The sequence below is a fragment of the Geotrypetes seraphini genome, chromosome 2 (assembly GCF_902459505.1).
Source record: "Geotrypetes seraphini chromosome 2, aGeoSer1.1, whole genome shotgun sequence".
Lineage (NCBI taxonomy): Eukaryota > Metazoa > Chordata > Amphibia > Gymnophiona > Dermophiidae > Geotrypetes > Geotrypetes seraphini.
In genome coordinates, this window is record NC_047085.1 from 293,088,606 (window position 1) to 293,107,358 (window position 18,753).

The following is an 18,753-nucleotide window of genomic DNA, read 5'->3' on the forward strand; positions in this document are numbered from 1 at the left end:
TTTAATAAATAAATAAATAACATTGCATCAGTGATTTTATGGTAAGAAGAATACTGAAAAGGAATTTTAAAACTCCCCGGGGACATAAGACTTTTGAAATCAAACCCACAAAACAGGACTCAATAAGGACTAGGCCATGAATTTTTTTATGATATTGTCTCTCTGTCCGTCTCTCACCCATCCTAACCCTTGGGTCTTACACCTCACCCAAACCGCCCTCTTCCTGTGAGACTTATAGCACAGAAATGCTATACTGACAGCTGTCAACATTTGCTTATTTCTGATCTGAGGAAGGGTCACCTTTGAAAGCTATCAAACAATGCACTAATGACCCTGTTTATCAAGCTGCGCTAGAGATTTTTAGCGCGAGCCAGTGCGGCAAATGCTCCGATGCTCATAGAATTACTATGAACATAAGAGCAATTACCTCGCTGGCCTGCGCTAAAAACCTCTAGCGCAGCTTGACAAAAGAGGGGTAAGCTAGTCCAATAAAAAAAGGTATTACCTTTATTCTTTTTCTTTTGTTTTAATGCTATATATTATCTCAAACTGTGCTAGTAAAAACAATCTTACTTACTTGCGGATCCCCTTTTACTAAATGGTACTCTGCTCAGCACATGTATTTCCCATGCACTGATGCCACTTTTGGTATGGTGGTAAAATAACCCCATTTTTCTATTTCCCCATTAATGGCTGTGCATTAATTTCCCCATTAGCAAGGGGCCTATTTTCTAGGCAGTGAGGGCTCCCACGCTAATCATACACTAATTGTTGCACAGCAGTGTAGATGCACTAACCGGCTTAGTGCAGGACACACCTACACTCCGCCTCCTCCCCCACTCCTTGAAGCATGCACCAATCCTAAACTACCGCAGGATGCCTTAGAGCAGTGGTCTCAAACACGCGGCCCGGGGGCTACATGCGGCCCACCAGGTACTATTTTGAGGCCCTCGGTATGTTTATCATAATCACAAAAGTAAAATAAAACAATTTCTTGATCATATGTCTCTTTAGCTATAAACTACAATATTATTATTAAGACTTAGTCAAAAGCAAAGAATTATAAACTATAAAGAGTTTTACCTCATGCAAAATTGTCATTTCTTTAATAAGGCATTAACTATTTTTTCTGAGGCCCTCCAAGTACCTACAAATCCAAAATGTGGCCCTGCAAAGGGTTTGAATTTGAGACCACTGCCTTAAGAGTGTCCTATAGTAGTTCTTTTCAACCTGTGGTAAACACGCATTAGTGCTTACTGCAGCTTAGTGAAAGGATCCTATGTCATCCAGGTCATTCATATGTCATTATCACTAGCTTGTCAAATGTTCATGTGATCAAAGGATAGAAGGATCAAGCTGTTTTTTAGGCTGCTAAGGCAGTGGTTAAGAAAATAGTGACATTTTGAGATCAGTTAAGCAAAGATAAGATGTAGTCATCCTGGTTTTTCAAGAAGCACTGCAGATGCTGCACGGCACAGTCTTTCAAGAATCATAGGAACGTCAAGCATGCAGAGATCACTGCAGATGCTAATTATTTTCTGCAGTAGCAGAGGTTTACTACTTTCAAATGGATGATGCCTGCTGCCTAATGAGAACCTGAAGCTTCTGCATGACTGAAAAATGTGTGGCAAAAGGATATCTCTCTATTCTTCAGGCACTAACACAAATCAATATCACTGTATTTTGTGAAACACACTTGCTCTACTGTATCAAAGGGATCACATTACCATCAAATGGCATTTTGCTACCAAGTGCTAATCCAGGAGAATCAATTTACAATGGGTCTTTCTTCAACAGTTTATGTGAGCTATTGTTATGCTATAATACAAACATTATAATGGCAGTTCATTAATCCCAACCCACATAGGCACCGGAACAGGGGGGGGGGCAGAGGGGCTGTGGCCTCCCCTCAAATTTGATCCCTGGTGGTCCAGGGGAGCAGTGGGCAGGAGCAAGTTTTCCACGCTCCTGCCCGCTGCTAACCCGTCGGTGGCAACTGATTTCTTCTGCCACTGAGCGGCAACAATCAGGAGTGCGCTTTGGCGCTGCCTGCTCGGCGCTCAGTGGCTTCTTTGATTGGCTCCCATAAATTCTCGCGATTTGCGACAATTCACAAGAGCAAATAAAAGAAGCCGCTGAGCAGGCAGCGCCAAAGTGCTAGTTGCCACTCAGCAGCAGAAGAAACCAGCTGCCACTGACCAGGAGGAGGTAGGAGGATGGGGCAGGGTGCACTGCAGAGCCTGTGAGGGAGGGGGGGTTGGGTGCAGAGTCTGATAGGGGTTGGGAGGAAAGGGAGATGGGTGAAGAGCCTGACAGGGGTTGGGAGGGAAGGGGGCTGGGTGCAGAGTCTTACAGGGAAGGAAGGAAGGATGGAAGGAGGCTGGGTGAAGAGCCTGAGAGGGGAGGGAGGGAAGAGGGCTTGGTGCAGTGCCTGATGGGGAGCGAGGGGGACTGGGTGCAGGGCCTGACAAAGGAGGGAGGAGGCTGGGTGCAGGGGGTAAGGAGTTGGGAAGGCAGGGTGGACAGATGCTCAAGGGGTTGGTAAAGACAGATACTGCACATACTGGGAGAGGGTTGGGAAGGACAAATGCACAAGCTGGGGGATGGGTTTAGGAAAGGAGGAAAAGAGAGATGCTGCACAGGTAGAGTAGTGGGAAGGGAGAGAAATAAATGCTGCCGGTGGGGGAGGGAAAAGGAACTTAGAATTGTTGGACATAGGTATGTGGCATGAGAAAGAAAGAGATGATGATGTATATGGGGAAAGGAAGAAAGAGGGAGAATTGTTGGACATAATAGTGGTGGAGAGGAAGGAGGGGGAAATGTTACACTGGGAGGGAGGAGAGATGACCCAAAGAAGGGAGCGCTGTCAGACCATTGGAACGGGAAGGAGAGAGAGAGAGAGAGAGATGCCAAACTACAGAATGAAAGGGAAGGAGGGGAGAAAGAGATGCCAGATTGCTCAAAAGAGAAGAGAGAGATGTTAGAACTCGGGAAGAGGGAGGGAAAGAGAGAGAGATTCCAGGCTATGGGAAGGAGAGGAGAAACATGCCAGGCCATATGAGGGGGAAGGGGGAAGACAGAGATGTCTGACCATGGGCGAAGGATGAAATGGTGCATAGGGATGGAGGGGAAGGGGAGACAGAGGGAGAAGATGGTGCACAGTGATGGGTGTGACAGGGAAGAGATAAGAAGAAATGCTTCTTATGGATAGATGGGAGTAGGGGAGAAGAAAGAGGGAGGAGATGGTACACATGTAGAGATGGGAAGGGAAGGAATGGAAAAGTAGATTTTGAGAAGAAAGCAGAAAAATGAAAGAAAGTTGAATGTTAAAAGTTAATGCTCAAGACGGATGTATGGCAGAAAGTGAAGGAGAGAAAAACAGCAAATGGATAAGGTGGCCAGGGATACACAGTTAAGAGCACAGACAGAAGGAAGTGCAGCCAGAGACTGGGAAAGATGGTTTGAAAACTAAAATCACCAGGCAACAAAGGCAGGGGAAATGATTTTATTTTCAATTTAGTGATTGAATTACGTCAGTTTTGAGAAATTACATCTGCTGTCTATATTTTGCACTGTTTAGGAAGAAATGCATTTGTTTCTATTTCTCTGGAGGTTGTACTGAATGCAGAGTCTTGCATCTCAGGGTTTTGTTTGTATATATTAGTACTTTTAGTTTGTGGTCCTGTATTTGCATAGGGGTTATCTGTGTTCTGCATGTGTGACCAAGGCCAAGTGTTCTGGTAGGAATGAATGTTGAGAAACATAGTATGCTTTGCATAGTTTAATTTTGTGGTTAACCATTATGTATTGTTAATAAGATTATATTGTGTGCATATATATTAAAAATTAATGGAAAAATGGTATTACAGTAGTACTATTATTGCGGCGGGATCTGGGGCGGCGATTGGGCCGGGGTCTGGGGCAGAGCTTTGTCAGGGTCTGGGGCGGAGTTTGTGGGGCCCCTCAAACAAAAAAGTGTTCCTCTGCCTTGCCACCCCAGAGTACACAGAAGGACAAAAATCACAAGTTCAACACACAACATATATTTTTAGGGCTCGATATTCAAAGCGATTTAACCATTTGCCAATGGCTGCTGACCAGTTAAATTATACATAACTGGCTATCTACAAATATTCAGTGGGAGGTAAGCAGTTATTTACTGAATATTCAACCAGGTGCCAACTATTTTGGAGATGTTCCAAGAGGGGAGGGTCACACTTAGAACCAAATATTCAAAATGACCCAGGAGAGGGCAATTGGTTAGTGCATAGCACTTAAAAGGCAGTACTTGCTCAGAGACATGCTAAGGTTGAGAACTCAACCCTTACCTGGAGCAAGCTTATTCTCTTTAGTTTGCTACTGAGATAGACATGGAATGTTGGTACTATTTGGGTTTCTGCCACATACTGTGGCCTGGATTGGGCACTGTTGGAAACAGGAGACTGGTCTAGATGGACCATTGGTCTAACCCAGTATGGCTGTATTTATGTACATAAATAGAGGTCCTATCTTCATGCTTCATCTACTCTAGAACTGCCTGATTCAGTGAAAAAATTCTGATTCGATTTTGGCCTATTGAATTGATTTTTAATGATTTCTGTTTGCTTTCAATACAGCTATAATAAAGCAACAAATAAAAACTTTGTTTTGCTTTAATTATCCTCTTCACTCTTTTTTCTATCTACTGTCCCCATCCCTCCCCCTGTGGCCCTGTCTCTTCTTCTGTCCAGCTGCTCCTTACTCCTCCTACACCCCTCATCCCAGGGCAAGCATCTCTTTTCTCTCCATTTGTGGATTAAGCATCTTTCTCGCTCTTCTCTCTTCCCTCTGCTTTTCCAGCTCCCCTGTCCCAGCATATTTTTCTTACTCCTTGACTTCAGCCTCTCCCACTCTTCCCCATTGCCTTGTCTGAACTAAGAAAATAAGAATAGCCTTACTGGGTCAGACCAATGGTGCATCAAGACCAGTAGCCCGTTCTCACAGTGGCCAATCCAGGTCACTAGTACCTGGCCAAAACCGAAGGAGTAGCAATATTCCATTTTACTGATCCAGGGCAAGCAGTGGCTTCCCCCATGTCTTTCTCAATAACAGACTGGGGTGGACTTTCCTCCCAGGAAATTGTCCAAACCTTTCTTAAAACCAGTTACGCTATCTGTTCTTACTACAACCTCTGGCAATGTGTTCCAGAGCTTAACTATTCTCCGAGTGAAAAATATTTCCTCCTATTGGTTTTAAAAGTATTTCCCTGTAACTTCGAATGTCCCCCTAGTCTTTGTAATTTTTGATGGAGTGAAAAATCAATCCACTTGTACCGGTGGATTTTGTAGACTTCAATTATATCTCCCCTCAGCTGTCTCTTTTCCAACTGAACAGCCCTAACCTTGAGCACCTCTCCAGACTGGCACAGTTCACTGATGGGTGTAGCTCACCATGTCCAGCGGGTGGAGACTGAGACAAAACCTTTGGCTGTAATACAAGTAGCTATGCTTCCCCCTAATAATAACCAGTCTGTTCTCAGTCTCCAGCAGGTGTGGTAAGCTGTTAAGTCTTCCCTTGGTTAGTGTAGGACTGTTGGAATTTGTTTAGTCCCTTCTTGTCCCCGCCTGGTGCTGGACTGAGATAGGGGGACCTTAGGGGTGTCACACTCGACGGGTCACGAGTTGAGTCCCTCCCCCCATTTCCTCCACCTCCCCAAAATTTTGTAGAGGTGCCTCAGTTGTAAGCCTTGCCACCAATACCAGCAAGGCAAATGGCTTAGAGAGCCAGTGGAGTCTGTTCTTGAAAAAAACCCAAAATCCTGAGGCAGTGCTGGTCTGAAGGGAGCCTTCTATTTCCTGTACTTGTATTTTTATTCTTAACCTTTCTTTCAGCTAGGTCGCATATTGTGCAATGAGAACTTTTAAAGGGAAAAAGTGCTCATTGTGCTCCAGACATGAGGTCGATGTAGCCGGCCTGTGCTCGCAGTGTGCCGGCCACCATAAAAGGGGAATCCTCATCCGCTTCCAGGGATCCCATTGTGAGTGCCTTGCGTGCCGGCAGCTGACAGCAGGGAAGCTTGGGCTTCCCTCACTGCCCACACAGGGATTCCCTCAGCCAACGACGGTCAGGGAAATAAAGTTTCACTTACTACCGAAGCTGCTGGGGACTCCCTTACAGCTGCTGCCGGCTTGCCTGCTTTAGCAGCTGGGTCGGTTCAAGCTTCTCAGCCGCTACATGCCTTGGGGGGGGGGGGTTTCAGCGGGCTTTGCGCCGATTTTGGTGGGCAGCACCTCCATCTTGTCTGCAGCCTCAGGTGACCTTCCCTCTGTATTGGAGAGACAGGATCATGTTTCTTCTGGGTCCTCTGCTTTGGCAGTGAGTCCCATTGGGCTGCCAGGGGGGTTTTCAGGTGGCTGGGGGTCCTGCTTCCGCCTTGAGGGGGGGAGAAGAATTTCCTTCTGCATCTACTCCAGTTCGGCCCCCCCCCTCAGCACCTGTTTCGTCCCTGTTTCCTCTTTCATCCAAGCAGCCGAGGGTCTCTTGGGATACCTATACCCACCCATAATCTCTCCAACCCTGTAATGTCCTGTCTAAATTAGATTGTAAGCTCTTCTGAGCAGAGATTTTCTATTGTATATTAAAATGTACAGCACTGGGGACACTTTTTCAGCGCTATAGAAATAATAAATAGTAGTAGTAGTAGTATTAGCTGATGGTGAGTTAGCACTGAATGCACTAGGTAGGGCAGAGCCCTGCCATTTTGAAAATGATGGTGCTTGAGACAAGAGGTACTAGGTCAGGGGGAGGGATCTTGGGTGAGGATCAATGGGTAGCCACTAGACACCAAGGACTTTACATTTTTTTATTAAAAAAAAAAAAAAAAAAATCAGGGTGGTAGCGCACTGTTCCCTCTAAGCTGAGCAGGAGTCCTCCACCCACAGTCTCACCAATAGAGGGTGCTGTTTTACTGTCACATTTTTCAATTGTGAGGGACAGGCAAGTTCTGCAGGACTCCAGGGAACATACCTGTCCTTAGCGACTGAAAATATTCCACCCCCTAGTGGTAGCAATGCAGCTGGAGGACACCTGCTCAGCTTAGAGGGAACTCAAATTGTGTGCCATAAGAAATCTAAGCTTGAGAAGAAGGCTGGTCATGTCGGGGTAAAGGGTGCCAGAATTTGTTTTTTTATATTTCAACAAAGGGTTGTGTGATTTTGGGGTGCCACTAGAAACTGTTTGGAGGGTTGGGCCAGGACAGGCAAAATAGTGCAGCATGTTTGCTTTTTTTTTTTTTTTTAAAGTTACTCTTCCTGTCAGTGCCAGAGCTGTAGTTAATTGCCTTCCACATTTGCAGCCCTGCTATTAATACATGATAACAACCATTACGCCAAGTCTACAGCAAAGCTGTTTTACCCTAAATGCTAGGAATACCCCCCCAATGATTACTATGGAGGTTTTGCAGCTACTGCAGGGTTTATGTATACTAAACAGCTTAATCTATATATATAAAATCGGAGGTATGTGTGTGTGTATGTGCCGCGATCACGCAAAAACAGCTTGACCAATTTGAACGAAACTCGGTATGCAGATCCCTCACTACCTGGGGTGATATGTTCTGGGGGTCTCGCGGCCCACAACTCTATGTTGCTTGCTCAAGGGTGGGTTCACCCAAGAATTTATATGTTCTTGCTCCAGGAGGTGAAACTAAAAATGTTGTTTATAATCACGTTTTGCGTTAGTTGTATTGTATTCATTTTGTCAAATATTTCACATTATAATTTGAATATTGTACTTTTTATTAAGCTGTAAAAAAATAATTTCATTCACCACTATAAAGTATCTTTATTTGAATCCATTTACAGTGTTATTGCTATAATTAAATACCTGTGCAACGCCGGGGCATCAGCTAGTAAGAGATATAATCTATCTTCATTGTAAACCGCTTTGAACCTCACGGTATAGCGGTATATAAGAAATCAAATCAAATCAAATCAAATATACATTTTCAAGCAAAGCTTGATTGTACAAAGGCAGTTTCAGTAAATACACTGATGCATGTTGGAATTTATTCCTGAAACCAAAACTGGTATCTATGGTATATGATGATCTGAAGTGGCACAGGATATGTCTGGTTTTTTTTTTTGTTTTTTGCAACATAGGCAAGTCTTATGTTTCCTGCACCATGCTGGGAGGCTGGTTTTGTTCCCTGCTGAGACACAATCACCCCCTTCCAATATCAGCATCATGTTCCTTGGAGATAACATGGCCTCTTTCAGACTAGGCAAGATCTTGCTTTAAAACAAATACTATGATTTTACAAGATAAGAGCTCATGGTGCTATTGTTGTATTGATTATGACAGTCTGAATGGCTCTGGCATAAATGATACTATGAGGAAAGTAAGCATAAACCCTTTTTTTCCAGCTTGGTCATGTGATATACAATTCTTAAAAAAAAAAAAAAAAATATATTTGATTTACAGCTTTCCTGTAGTCCTAGGAGGTTATGAAACTTTTAGTTTAATTGCCTTCTGTGAGATAAACAGCTGTGGTGTGATATTCTCTTTTTATTAAGAAAACTGCTCTGTTACATACTAATCCTCAACTAGACATGCAAGACATCTTTATTACGAGGAAGTCAGCAGTTTTCCAGGGGAAACATTAACATTCTCAAGCTAAATTGCTCACAGGAGAAAAAGAAAGAAACAGTTATTTCCTGGGTAGATACATATCCTAGGTGCTGATAATTAAGCTAATAGCAAACGTTGAAGTGGTGAAATTGTGAATTAGTATAAGCATTTAGGCAGGGATTTAAAGGTCTACATTAGCGGTGCTTAAGGTTTTGGGAGAATTCTGCCTAGCGGCGTCTAAGGTCTTCTCTGCCCCTAACCATGCCTACTTTGATCTTACATGCCGCTAGATGGCGTGCTGTAGGTGCGATTCCGGCACCTACTTTTTTTTAAGCAAGTTTTTAATTGGTTTTAAATGGTGCCGTCAATTATTGCGCTGATTAAAGCCAATCAAAAGTAATTAAGTTAGGCATCAGCAGGCGTGATTTAGGCCCCGAATGGTGCCTAACTTACGCTGCTGTTTACAGAATACGGGCCTCAGTGTTTTTCCTGTTCATTTTGACTTGTGGTATGTCCACTTTCGCACAGCTTGTTTATCATGGAAGTCAAATAGCAATACTTTGACTGGTAAGATGTATAATTGACATATGTAGTATACAGATAGATGAAGACTTAAAATGTGCTCTATGAAATATTCCACATGAGGAACAGCATATAAATACTCCACTTTGCCCCAATCTGGGTGAAATGCACCCTTAAAGGATATGACCATTTAAGAAGGTTCTGATCAATACTCACTACTAACCACACAATCATAAACCTTAACCAGCTACCTCATATCAAATATCCTTATTACCGTATTTACCTTGACAGTCTAGTGACAGCTGCTTCTCATATTTCAAAATAAATGACTGGTTAAAAAAAATGTCTGCAATGAACATGTCATGCCACAAAGAATAATACATGAAAATGTTCCATTTCTTATCTTCATCAATTTTACTTCCTTCAAATATGGCACTATAGGAAGTACAGAATTTAACTCCATCCTCGCAAGAACTATCTCTATCCCTGTCCCGTTCCCGCGAGTTCTGTCCTTGCCCTATCCCTGAAGCTCTGTCCTCATCTGCAGAAGCCTCAAAAACTTTAAAATCATAAGTGTTTAAGACATGTGCAGATGAGAATAAAGCTTGAGGGAATGGGGGCAGGAACAGGCACTGAACTCGTCATTCTCTAATAGGAAGAGATTGCTGGCTTGAACTCAGTCGATAAGATAAACGTGTAATCTATCCAGTAATGAAGTTGAACCTTGCTTTCTCTTGAATTGAGTCCTACCAACCATTGGTAACCAGTATAACTGTATCATGGTCTCGTGCTATATCCTGTGATTACACGTGTTGCCACTTTCTGAACCTCTTTGTCTCATTTTTCTCTGCAGCAAGCAAAGAAAACTGCAATAATCTACTTGTGATGTTAAGAGGTGGTAAATGAATGCAGTTAAGTTCTTGTAAATGAAACAATTTAACCCATCCTCTTTTTTTTAGCTCAAAATTCTACAATAAACTAGAAGGGTCTTGACCACTTCTCATAATATAATTTCTTAGGGACTGACTCATCTAAAACCATGTTTACCTTTACATTCCATTAACCATCTTATTTGCTGACAGTTCTTTAGTTTCCACTTCTACAACTTCCAACTTGGACAAAAAGACTTCAGTTGCAACACTCTTAAAATGGCATATCTTTTTCGGCATCAATCTGTCCAACACAAGTGGTACAACAGATGTAATAGCTTTCATATTTACTAATCTTTCCACAAAACTATCTGTTCTAGTGTGTGCTCAAATGTTGGACTATTAATATACTAGAAAAACTCTAATATTTATTTCATCACTGAAAAATGCAGCTTGCACCATGTATATATTCTCAACATGGAGATTAATACCCCTCTCCATGATTATCAAGTTATCTGCCCCCAATGCCACCACAGAACTGACCAAGGGAAAACTGGTCAAGGCACACTTGTAGCTTTCTTCCTGGACCTCAGTATACTGCATCAGGAAAAAAAAATCAGATTTCTATGTAGATTCCTCTTATCTTATCCGTAAAAGCTTTCAGAGCCAACCAGTTCCATTATTTAACCAAAATGGCCCCAAAGAATAGCTTTCCCATTTCTGGAATGTACTGGAGTGGAAGCATTTAGAGGGCACATTTTAGCCTTACATTATTATTTTCAAAGGAATGAAAAATATTTGACCATCATATAATTTAAAAGCCGATACAAAGGATTCCAAGGAAAAATATTCAGGCACAGCTTCCATGTCATGGAGGTTACATTTAATATGCCAAACACATTCCTAAAGATTCAACAAATTTTCATATGTAGTACATACCACATATCTAAAATACAAGCTCTTACCTAATGCTGCTCATACTGCCAGTTTCTGATCCAAGCTTGCATCTCTCCAGTTGACTGGCCACGATCTGACGTTCAGCCTCAAGTTCTCGAGTCAATCTTTCAAACTGCAGTTCCTGAAATACAGAATGGGCGTTTACTTTGAGCAAAGCAGAATACGTAGTAGCTAGCAAAAACTGAGCAATATCATACTATCTACTTGTAGAAAGCTTTATTTTTATTGTGACCATCAGTGGCTTCCTGCTTCTTTTGTACTTTCAGGTCATTCAGAACCAAGTCCTAGACTGAAAGCATCTGCACCTTTTTCTGTAGTTAACTTTGCATTGTTAGTATAAAAAAATTGGGGGAGGGGGGCTTATTTCAAATTCATGTTGCAGCAAAGTCTGAGTACCTGCAGTCTTTGCTTCAGTTTTCAAAATGCAAGTTTGTGCTTCCTTAAGGAAAATGTCCCTGCAGATATTTTTTCTGCCAATGTTCTTGATGATCCAAAATTTATTGATTGGGATTTATTAATTGCCTTTTCATGAAGAAATTCACCCAAAGTGGTTTACAGTATATTGAATAATAATCAAGTATTCTTGGGTATTTTCCCCAACTCTACTGCCAGGCTCTCAATCTAACTATTGTACCTGGGGCAATGGTGAGTTATGTGACCTGCCCAGAGTCACAAGGAACAGGCTGGGATTGAATTTTTCCACCTCAGGGTGCTGAGGCATCAGCTCTAATCACTAGAACTTTCTCCCCTAAAATGACAAAACATGTGCAACATTAGAACCTCTAGTCGATTTGTGGATATTCAAAATGTATCTCAGTTTTTCTCCCCAACCTAACACTGGCTTAGGGACTACTACAATGCAGGTGACATGCACACTGTTGAACAAAGCAATTTTCTGAAAGCCCATTTAAGCAGTTTTTTTTTATTCAGGCAAATGCCTTTGAAAATTGGTCTCCGTTTGTGTAGATCTGAAAATATACTGTACATGTATTAATATTTTCTGACCCACAAATTCCCCCAGAATCACCTCCTTTTTGCTGTGGCTAAAAGTCCATGTGGCATGGAAATAAATAATATTTTTTAAACTATACTGGAGGAAGACAAATTTAATTAGATGGATAATGCAGGTAAAATGATTTCCACCTGCATAAACTGCCTTGAAAATTGCTTCAAAATGGGAGAAGCCCTTTGGTCCATAGGCCTTTTAGTTACTGGATTATTCAGGTTACAGCAGTAGTGCTGGATACAAAATCATTTATGCATACACAGTATAAGTGTTACTGAGAATCGGGGAAGTGTACAGGGGTGTTTTATAACAGGGAGCACAGAAATATAGTACTCTCATTATTACAGCTGATGATAGAAAAACACTCGAAGACTAGTTACTATTAAAGTGCTGGTGCTATTATATCTTTACACACATATATGTACATATATGGAAGGTAGCAGTACCACAAAACTACTGCTAGAGCTCATGGCAGCCATTTTAACACATGAAGCCACTGGGAGCAGGAGTGAGTAGGATTGTTCCTGCCTGGGATGTAGATAGGCCCTGAACAGGAGGGCTGGTCTCAAGGGAGCATCAGTCACAGGGAAGAGTTCAGAAAGGGATTCCAGGAAGGAGTTGGAATTGGCATGGGAGGTAGGGAGTAGAAAGAAAAAATAGACAGAGGTACTTATGAGGTCCCAGCTGAAATTCATAACATAATATAAAACTTTATTTATGAATCACAGATACCTCTTAGTCCTATACGATTTACAAAAGATAAGACCAGCACATAAACTGTTGAATTTATAATCATTTATTTAGTAAATTTGGAAAATGATTATTGTATGGATTTAATTAAGTTTTCATTAATCTTCTAAATTGCATCCCATTTGGCCACTTGGTAGGAAAGTAGATTGGTTACATATCTTTTATACTTGCATTCCCTTACTGATGGAAAAGCGATATAAGTAATATTTTGCAAAGGTTGTTTTGGTAAAGAAAATGAAAGGTGAGTGTATAAGTAAAAAGGAACTAAACCAAACATGATCTTATAAACAAATGCATCCTAATTTGAATACTACCCTGACCTGTATTGGGAGCCATTGTAATTTATGTTAAAAAAAACAACAACAAAAAAAAAAACCAACAAAAAGATGATCAAATTTCTTCAACTTAAATATCAGATGCACTGCAGAATTTTGGATAATTTGTAACTTTTAGAAATTTTGTAGGAACCTGCTACGTATATTACATTGCAATAATCTAGGGCACTTAATAAAAGAGATTGCACCAATAGTTGAAATGGATAAGGTTCAAAATAAGAATGAATGGACCTTAACTTCCATAGCATTACAAATTCTTGTTAAACATCATTTACTGTAGGATACTATACAGACTGCACTACAGGAGGACAAGTGTATGCAATAATCTGCCCATGCCCCTGTATACGATGGTAAGATACTTAGAAAAGCGACAGCATGCATAACTAACATTGTTCAACTACATATTGCTCATTAGGAGGAAAAAAGCAGCATACCATGCAAGAATTTAACATGTTTTGTGGCAGAAAACTACCTATGGGATCTGGAGGGAATGCTTTATTTATACTTGTAAACTTTAACCCCAAAAGGACTGGCATCTATCCCTCCCCATCCATGGTCTGGCATCTCCTTTACTTCCTTCCTTCCTTTCTCTCCTCTCTCTTCCCTGGTCTTCCTTATTCCTTCTTCTCCCCAGTCAGGTGCAGCAACTGTCCTCCTTTCTGCTCCCCTGCCCAGTCGGCACCATAGCATTCACAACTCGCTGCTCTTGTCGGCTTTGGGCCTTCCTCTCTACTGGGTTTTGCCTTCACAGAAACAGGAAGTAGGCAGGACCTGGCAGAGACAAAGGCCTGAAGCCGATGAGAACAGCGAATCGCGAACACTGCTGCTGCCTCGGAGCACCCTGAGGGTAGGTGAGTGGAAGGGAGGGAGGTGCATAGTTAGAAGGGGAAGAGATTCCCAGATCTCACTCCAGAGCTGGTCACATGAAGTCCCAAAAATATTGGGGTTACTCAGGCATACACAGCACCCACAGAGCTGGCACCTATGTGCCAAAATATCATGCAAAGATTTCATCATAGAAGTTTGTAAACATTAATACACATTCTCTTGGGGAACATAGTAAGGGATAATTCTCATAATTCCAATTTAATTTAAAAGACACAGCAGATCAGAGATTTCAACTTCAAATATATATAAGCAGGTTCATCACAAAGTACACTTCCCCTCCGTATTTGCGGTTTCCATATCTACGGATTCGCTTATTCATGGTTTTAAACCAAAAAATGTATTTTCATTTTTCAGGCTATTTTAAGCCCTGTAAGCCCCCCCTTAAGCCTTACCTGGTGGTCTTGAGATTACAACGGGAGCTCATGGCAGCCCTTTCCTGTGAGCGATCTGCACGGGACAGGAACGTGGGAAGATCACTCCTGCCCCCAAAACACGTTATACCACCAGGTAAGGCTTAAGGGGGGGCTTACAGGGCTTAAAATAGCTGGGGGGGGAAGCTGGGGTTAGGGGCAGAACCGGCCCAAATATTATTCGCGTTTTTTTAATATTTGCGGGCTGGCTCTGCCCCTAACCACCGCAAATACGGAGGGGGAAGTGTACTCACAAACAGGCCCAATCCAAGGTCTGAATACCCTATTACTCATGAACAGCTGAGTTACTGCACTTCAACTTTCACATTTTCTATTCACTGATACTGTATATAGAAACATAGACATATGACGGCAGATAAAGGCCAGATGGCCCATCTAGTCTGCCCATCCGCAGCAACCATTATCTCTTTCTCTCTCCGAGAGATCCCATGAGCCTATCCAAGGCCCTTTTGAATTCAGATACAGTCTCAGTCTCCACCATGCATCTACCACTCTTTCGGTAAAAAAGTATTTCCTTAGACTACGCCGGAGCCTATCACCTCTTAACTTCATCCTATGCCCTCTCATTGCAGAGTTTCCTTTCAAATGAAAAAGACTCGACTCATGCGCATTTATATTACGTAGGTATTTAAATGTCTCTAACATATCTCCCCTCTCCCGCCTTTCCTCCAAAGTATACAGGGAACTTAGCACAGGTTTAATGCTGTCTTTCCTGCAACAGTTTTTTTGACTGATGGGTTTAATATGAGAACAGCCCCTGTCTTGAGCTCTCAGGTGCTCTTGGATTAGATCCTACAGTAGGGACTCTCAGCGTTAGATCATTTGTCAGCCTCTTTCAGAAAACTATTACTGATTAAAGCTAGCTCCATTAATAACAAAAATTCAGCTATTTTTTATTTAATCATGGACTGAGTCATGGCTGTCTGATCCTTTGCTTGGTTTATTTTTGATCAGCAGAATGATGGTGTTGCTTTAAATCTACAGAGATATCTTTAACTTGGAAAAGCTAGTAAATCATAGGTTTCTGGGTATAAAGGCCCTGATTATATAAAGTCTGCCTAAAGTTAGGCAAAATTTAATTGAGCAATAGGCTTAATCAGTGCTTATATTGACACCCAACACCTCAGCTTTAAGTGGACTTACCGGTAATTGAAAGTTGGGCGCCTAACTCGAAAAAATTGATTCTATAAAAAGTAGGTGCCTAGCTCAAAGCGCCTACAGTAAAAGTGGGCATGCTTAGTTGCAGCTCATAGTCGTGTTTTTGAGTTAGGCACCTCTTTGTGAATCAGGTGCTGTTAGGCTCTGATATCAGTGCCTAACTTTAGGTATAGAAAACCCAGGCATAAAATGGGGATGCCTAAATGTTAAGATGCTGAGTGCTGCCTAAGCATGCTTTGGTGATGCTAAGTATGATTCTATGATTCTAACAGTTGTGCAGTGATATGTCACAGCATTGCCACAAACAAGCTCTCGCTTATTACTGGACAACTGTTTGTTATCGGACACTGGCATTAACACAAGCTTCAGTGTTTCCCCTGAAGAAGCCCGTTGGTGTGAAATGGACTTGGCCTCCGTTGGGTCTAAAAAGATAAGGGTCTGCTGTCAGCCATAATATAATATGCCAAATTCTATGTCCTATTTTACATTATGATTGTTGCCAGCTTTTTAAATTCCTATAAATGGGAGAAATAGGAATCGTTGAAACATATTTAAAATTATACAAATATATATATATTTAAAAAGATTAATTAAATTATTGAGAAATTTTCACAGAGATTTTGATCGATGATGATACCCTAACCCCAAAATTGGTGTCCTTCTATTGATTGGACCCCAGGGGTGTTTTGAGATCTTTTCTCTCTGTGGGTATTACTGTGCATCTTTATCACTAGAGTGTTCTACATTGTACGATATTCTGAGGAATTTGGGGTTTGAACACTTGATAATAGGTTTCCACTTTTTTGGTCAGTTATTCTCCACTCCTAACCATGCCTACTTTTCAGGTAGGTATCATTAGGGGCCGGTAGGAGCCACAACTTAGGCTTCGCTAGGTGCCACTCTGAGTTCCGTGTGGAACTCTTTAATGACTGTTTTAATTTTTTTAAAATTAGTTTTCAATGGCATGGTAATTAAACTAATTACGAAATATTACGTTTCATATGGATTTCAGCTAGGTGTCCCTGATTAGGGCACAGTTTATAGAATTTCCCCCTTTGTGGGGGGTTTTGTTTGCTGAGAATAGCGTGCTGGATGGAGTGCTTCCGTTCTCCTCCCCTACCCCATGTGGTTGAGCATTTCCCACTTTTTCTTCCCTCTTAGTCCAGGAGACTGTTTCACACATCTCCCCCCTTTCTGTAAAAATGTATTTCCTTAGATTACTCCTGAGCCTATCACCTCTTTATTTATTTAGTCATTTATTTAGCCTGTCCTCCCATAGGAGCCCAGAACGGGTTACAAGAGTACATTCATAGTATGGTTAGGACAAACTTTAGTGAGAAATACAGTATACAGCATTTACAGTATAGACAAGGGGGTTTAGATTAGAGAATGACACGGGGAAAAAAATCTGTCCCCGTCACTGCCCCGTCACCGGACCACCATCCCCTTCACCGCCCCGTCCCCACCATCTCCTTCACCACCCCGTCCCCGTCGCATCCACCCTTCCCTCTTGCCACCCTCGCGTTGTCTGTGCATCTCCCTCCCTCCCCCTTACCTTCGTGGCGCATTTTAAGGTTTGAGTAGCTTGTTGAAAGTCGCCAGAGTGTTTGTGCAGTCGCGTGTGTGTGTGGGTGGAAGCTTCTCCTCTGACGCAACCAGAAGTTGCATCAGAGAAGAAGCTTCTGCCCACACACGCACGCGACTGCATGTATGCTCCGGTGGCTTTCAACAAGTCTCAAACCTTACAACGCACCACGAAGGTAAGGGGGAGGGAGGGAGATAGATTCTGGGGGCCGCACGGGTTCCCTCCCTTAACTGCGGGGACAAGGCCATTCACCGCTCCATGGGGCATTGGATGGCCTTGTCCCCATACCTGCGGTGAGCACCTTTCCCCTCTCCACCATTTTTGCGGGTTACCCGTGGCTACTCGTGGCTAGCCGCTGGTAACATCCACCATGTCATTCTCTAGTTTAGATTTCAGCATTTACAGTGTGGACATAACATACAGACTTATAATATAGATTTAGTGGACATAGGGTTTTCAGTGTAGATGTAACATGGAGGTAAAGTAGCTTTTCTTAGCAGGTGGGTGCATCTTTGTTTGAGAATGTGGTACTGGTTATGATTATATTTGTAGTGGCAAATGAGTTTTAGTGAGATTCCGTTTGGTGTATTTGGTGGTGTCTTTGCGATCCATCCGTCAGGGATGTGGATGTGGGTCGTTAAGGGCATCATCCTATGCCCTTCTCATTCCAGAGCTTCCTTTCAAATGAAAGAGACTCACTCATGCACATTTACATCACATCCATTAATTTGCTCACCACAGAAGTCAGACTTACCAGCCTGTAATTTCCTACTTCCACTTTTGTGTAGAGGGACCACATCCGCCCTTCTCCAGTCCTCCGGTAGCACTCCCAACTCTAGAGAAGCGTTGAAAAGGTCAGTCAGCAGAGCCACCAGAACTTCCCTAAGTTTTTTCAGAACCCTCAGATGTACAGCATCCGGCTCCATTGGTTTGTCTACCTTTATTTTAGCTAGCACCTCACGAACACAACCCTCTGAAAATCGATCAGGGTCTACTACTCCTCCATCTCTATTCAAGTTTGTCTTCTGCTATTCCGCTTCTGGCACTTCAGCCATGAACACAGAACAGAAATATTTGTTAAGCAATTCAGCCTTTTCTCTATCAGCTTCTACATATTTCTTCCCTTCATTTTGGAATCTCACAATGCCACTTTTGCACTTCTTCCTATCTCTAATATATCTAAAACCAATAAACTATTTGAACAGTAAAAAATGTCTTGTCTCTCCGTTTTACCATGTCAGCTATTTTTTCTTTCCATTTGCTTTCCTGAGTACACGACCAGCCTCTCTTAACTTTTCAAATATTTTTGCCTGTCTTCCTCTTTCTGCATCTTTTGTAGTTTATGAAAGCTAACCTCTTATTCCTTACCTTCTCAGCTACTACTTTTCAGAACCAAAGCGGCCTTCTTTTCCTCTTACTTTTACTTACTTTCTTCACAAAACGGTTTGTCGCCTTTACATTTACTCCTTTCAATTTTGCCTACTGCATTTCCACTCCTTCCATAAGTTCCAATCCAGACAATTCCTTGACATAATCCCCCATCCGAACAAAGTTAGTTTGTTTTTTTTAAGTCTAGAACCTTTGCTTTTGAATGAGCCCTCTCTATACCTCTCTTGGGACCAGACAATTTGCACCCAAGAATGCT

The 18,753-nt window shown here is 42.1% G+C and overlaps 1 protein-coding gene across 4 annotated transcripts in view; it reads right to left on the minus strand.

The window, feature by feature from the left end:
• Window positions 1-18,753, minus strand: part of CTNND2 (catenin delta 2) — a 1,866,736-nt gene that overhangs the window by 1,297,677 nt on the left and 550,306 nt on the right. For 3 of the 4 annotated variants that reach the window (XM_033929835.1, XM_033929832.1, XM_033929833.1), the window contains exon 3: window positions 10,964-11,076. In XM_033929835.1, coding sequence (XP_033785726.1) covers window positions 10,964-11,076 — 113 coding nt within the window. Of the gene's footprint in view, window positions 1-10,963; window positions 11,077-11,589; window positions 11,704-18,753 lie in introns of all 4 variants that reach the window. The other variant, XM_033929834.1, reaches the window with a different exon arrangement.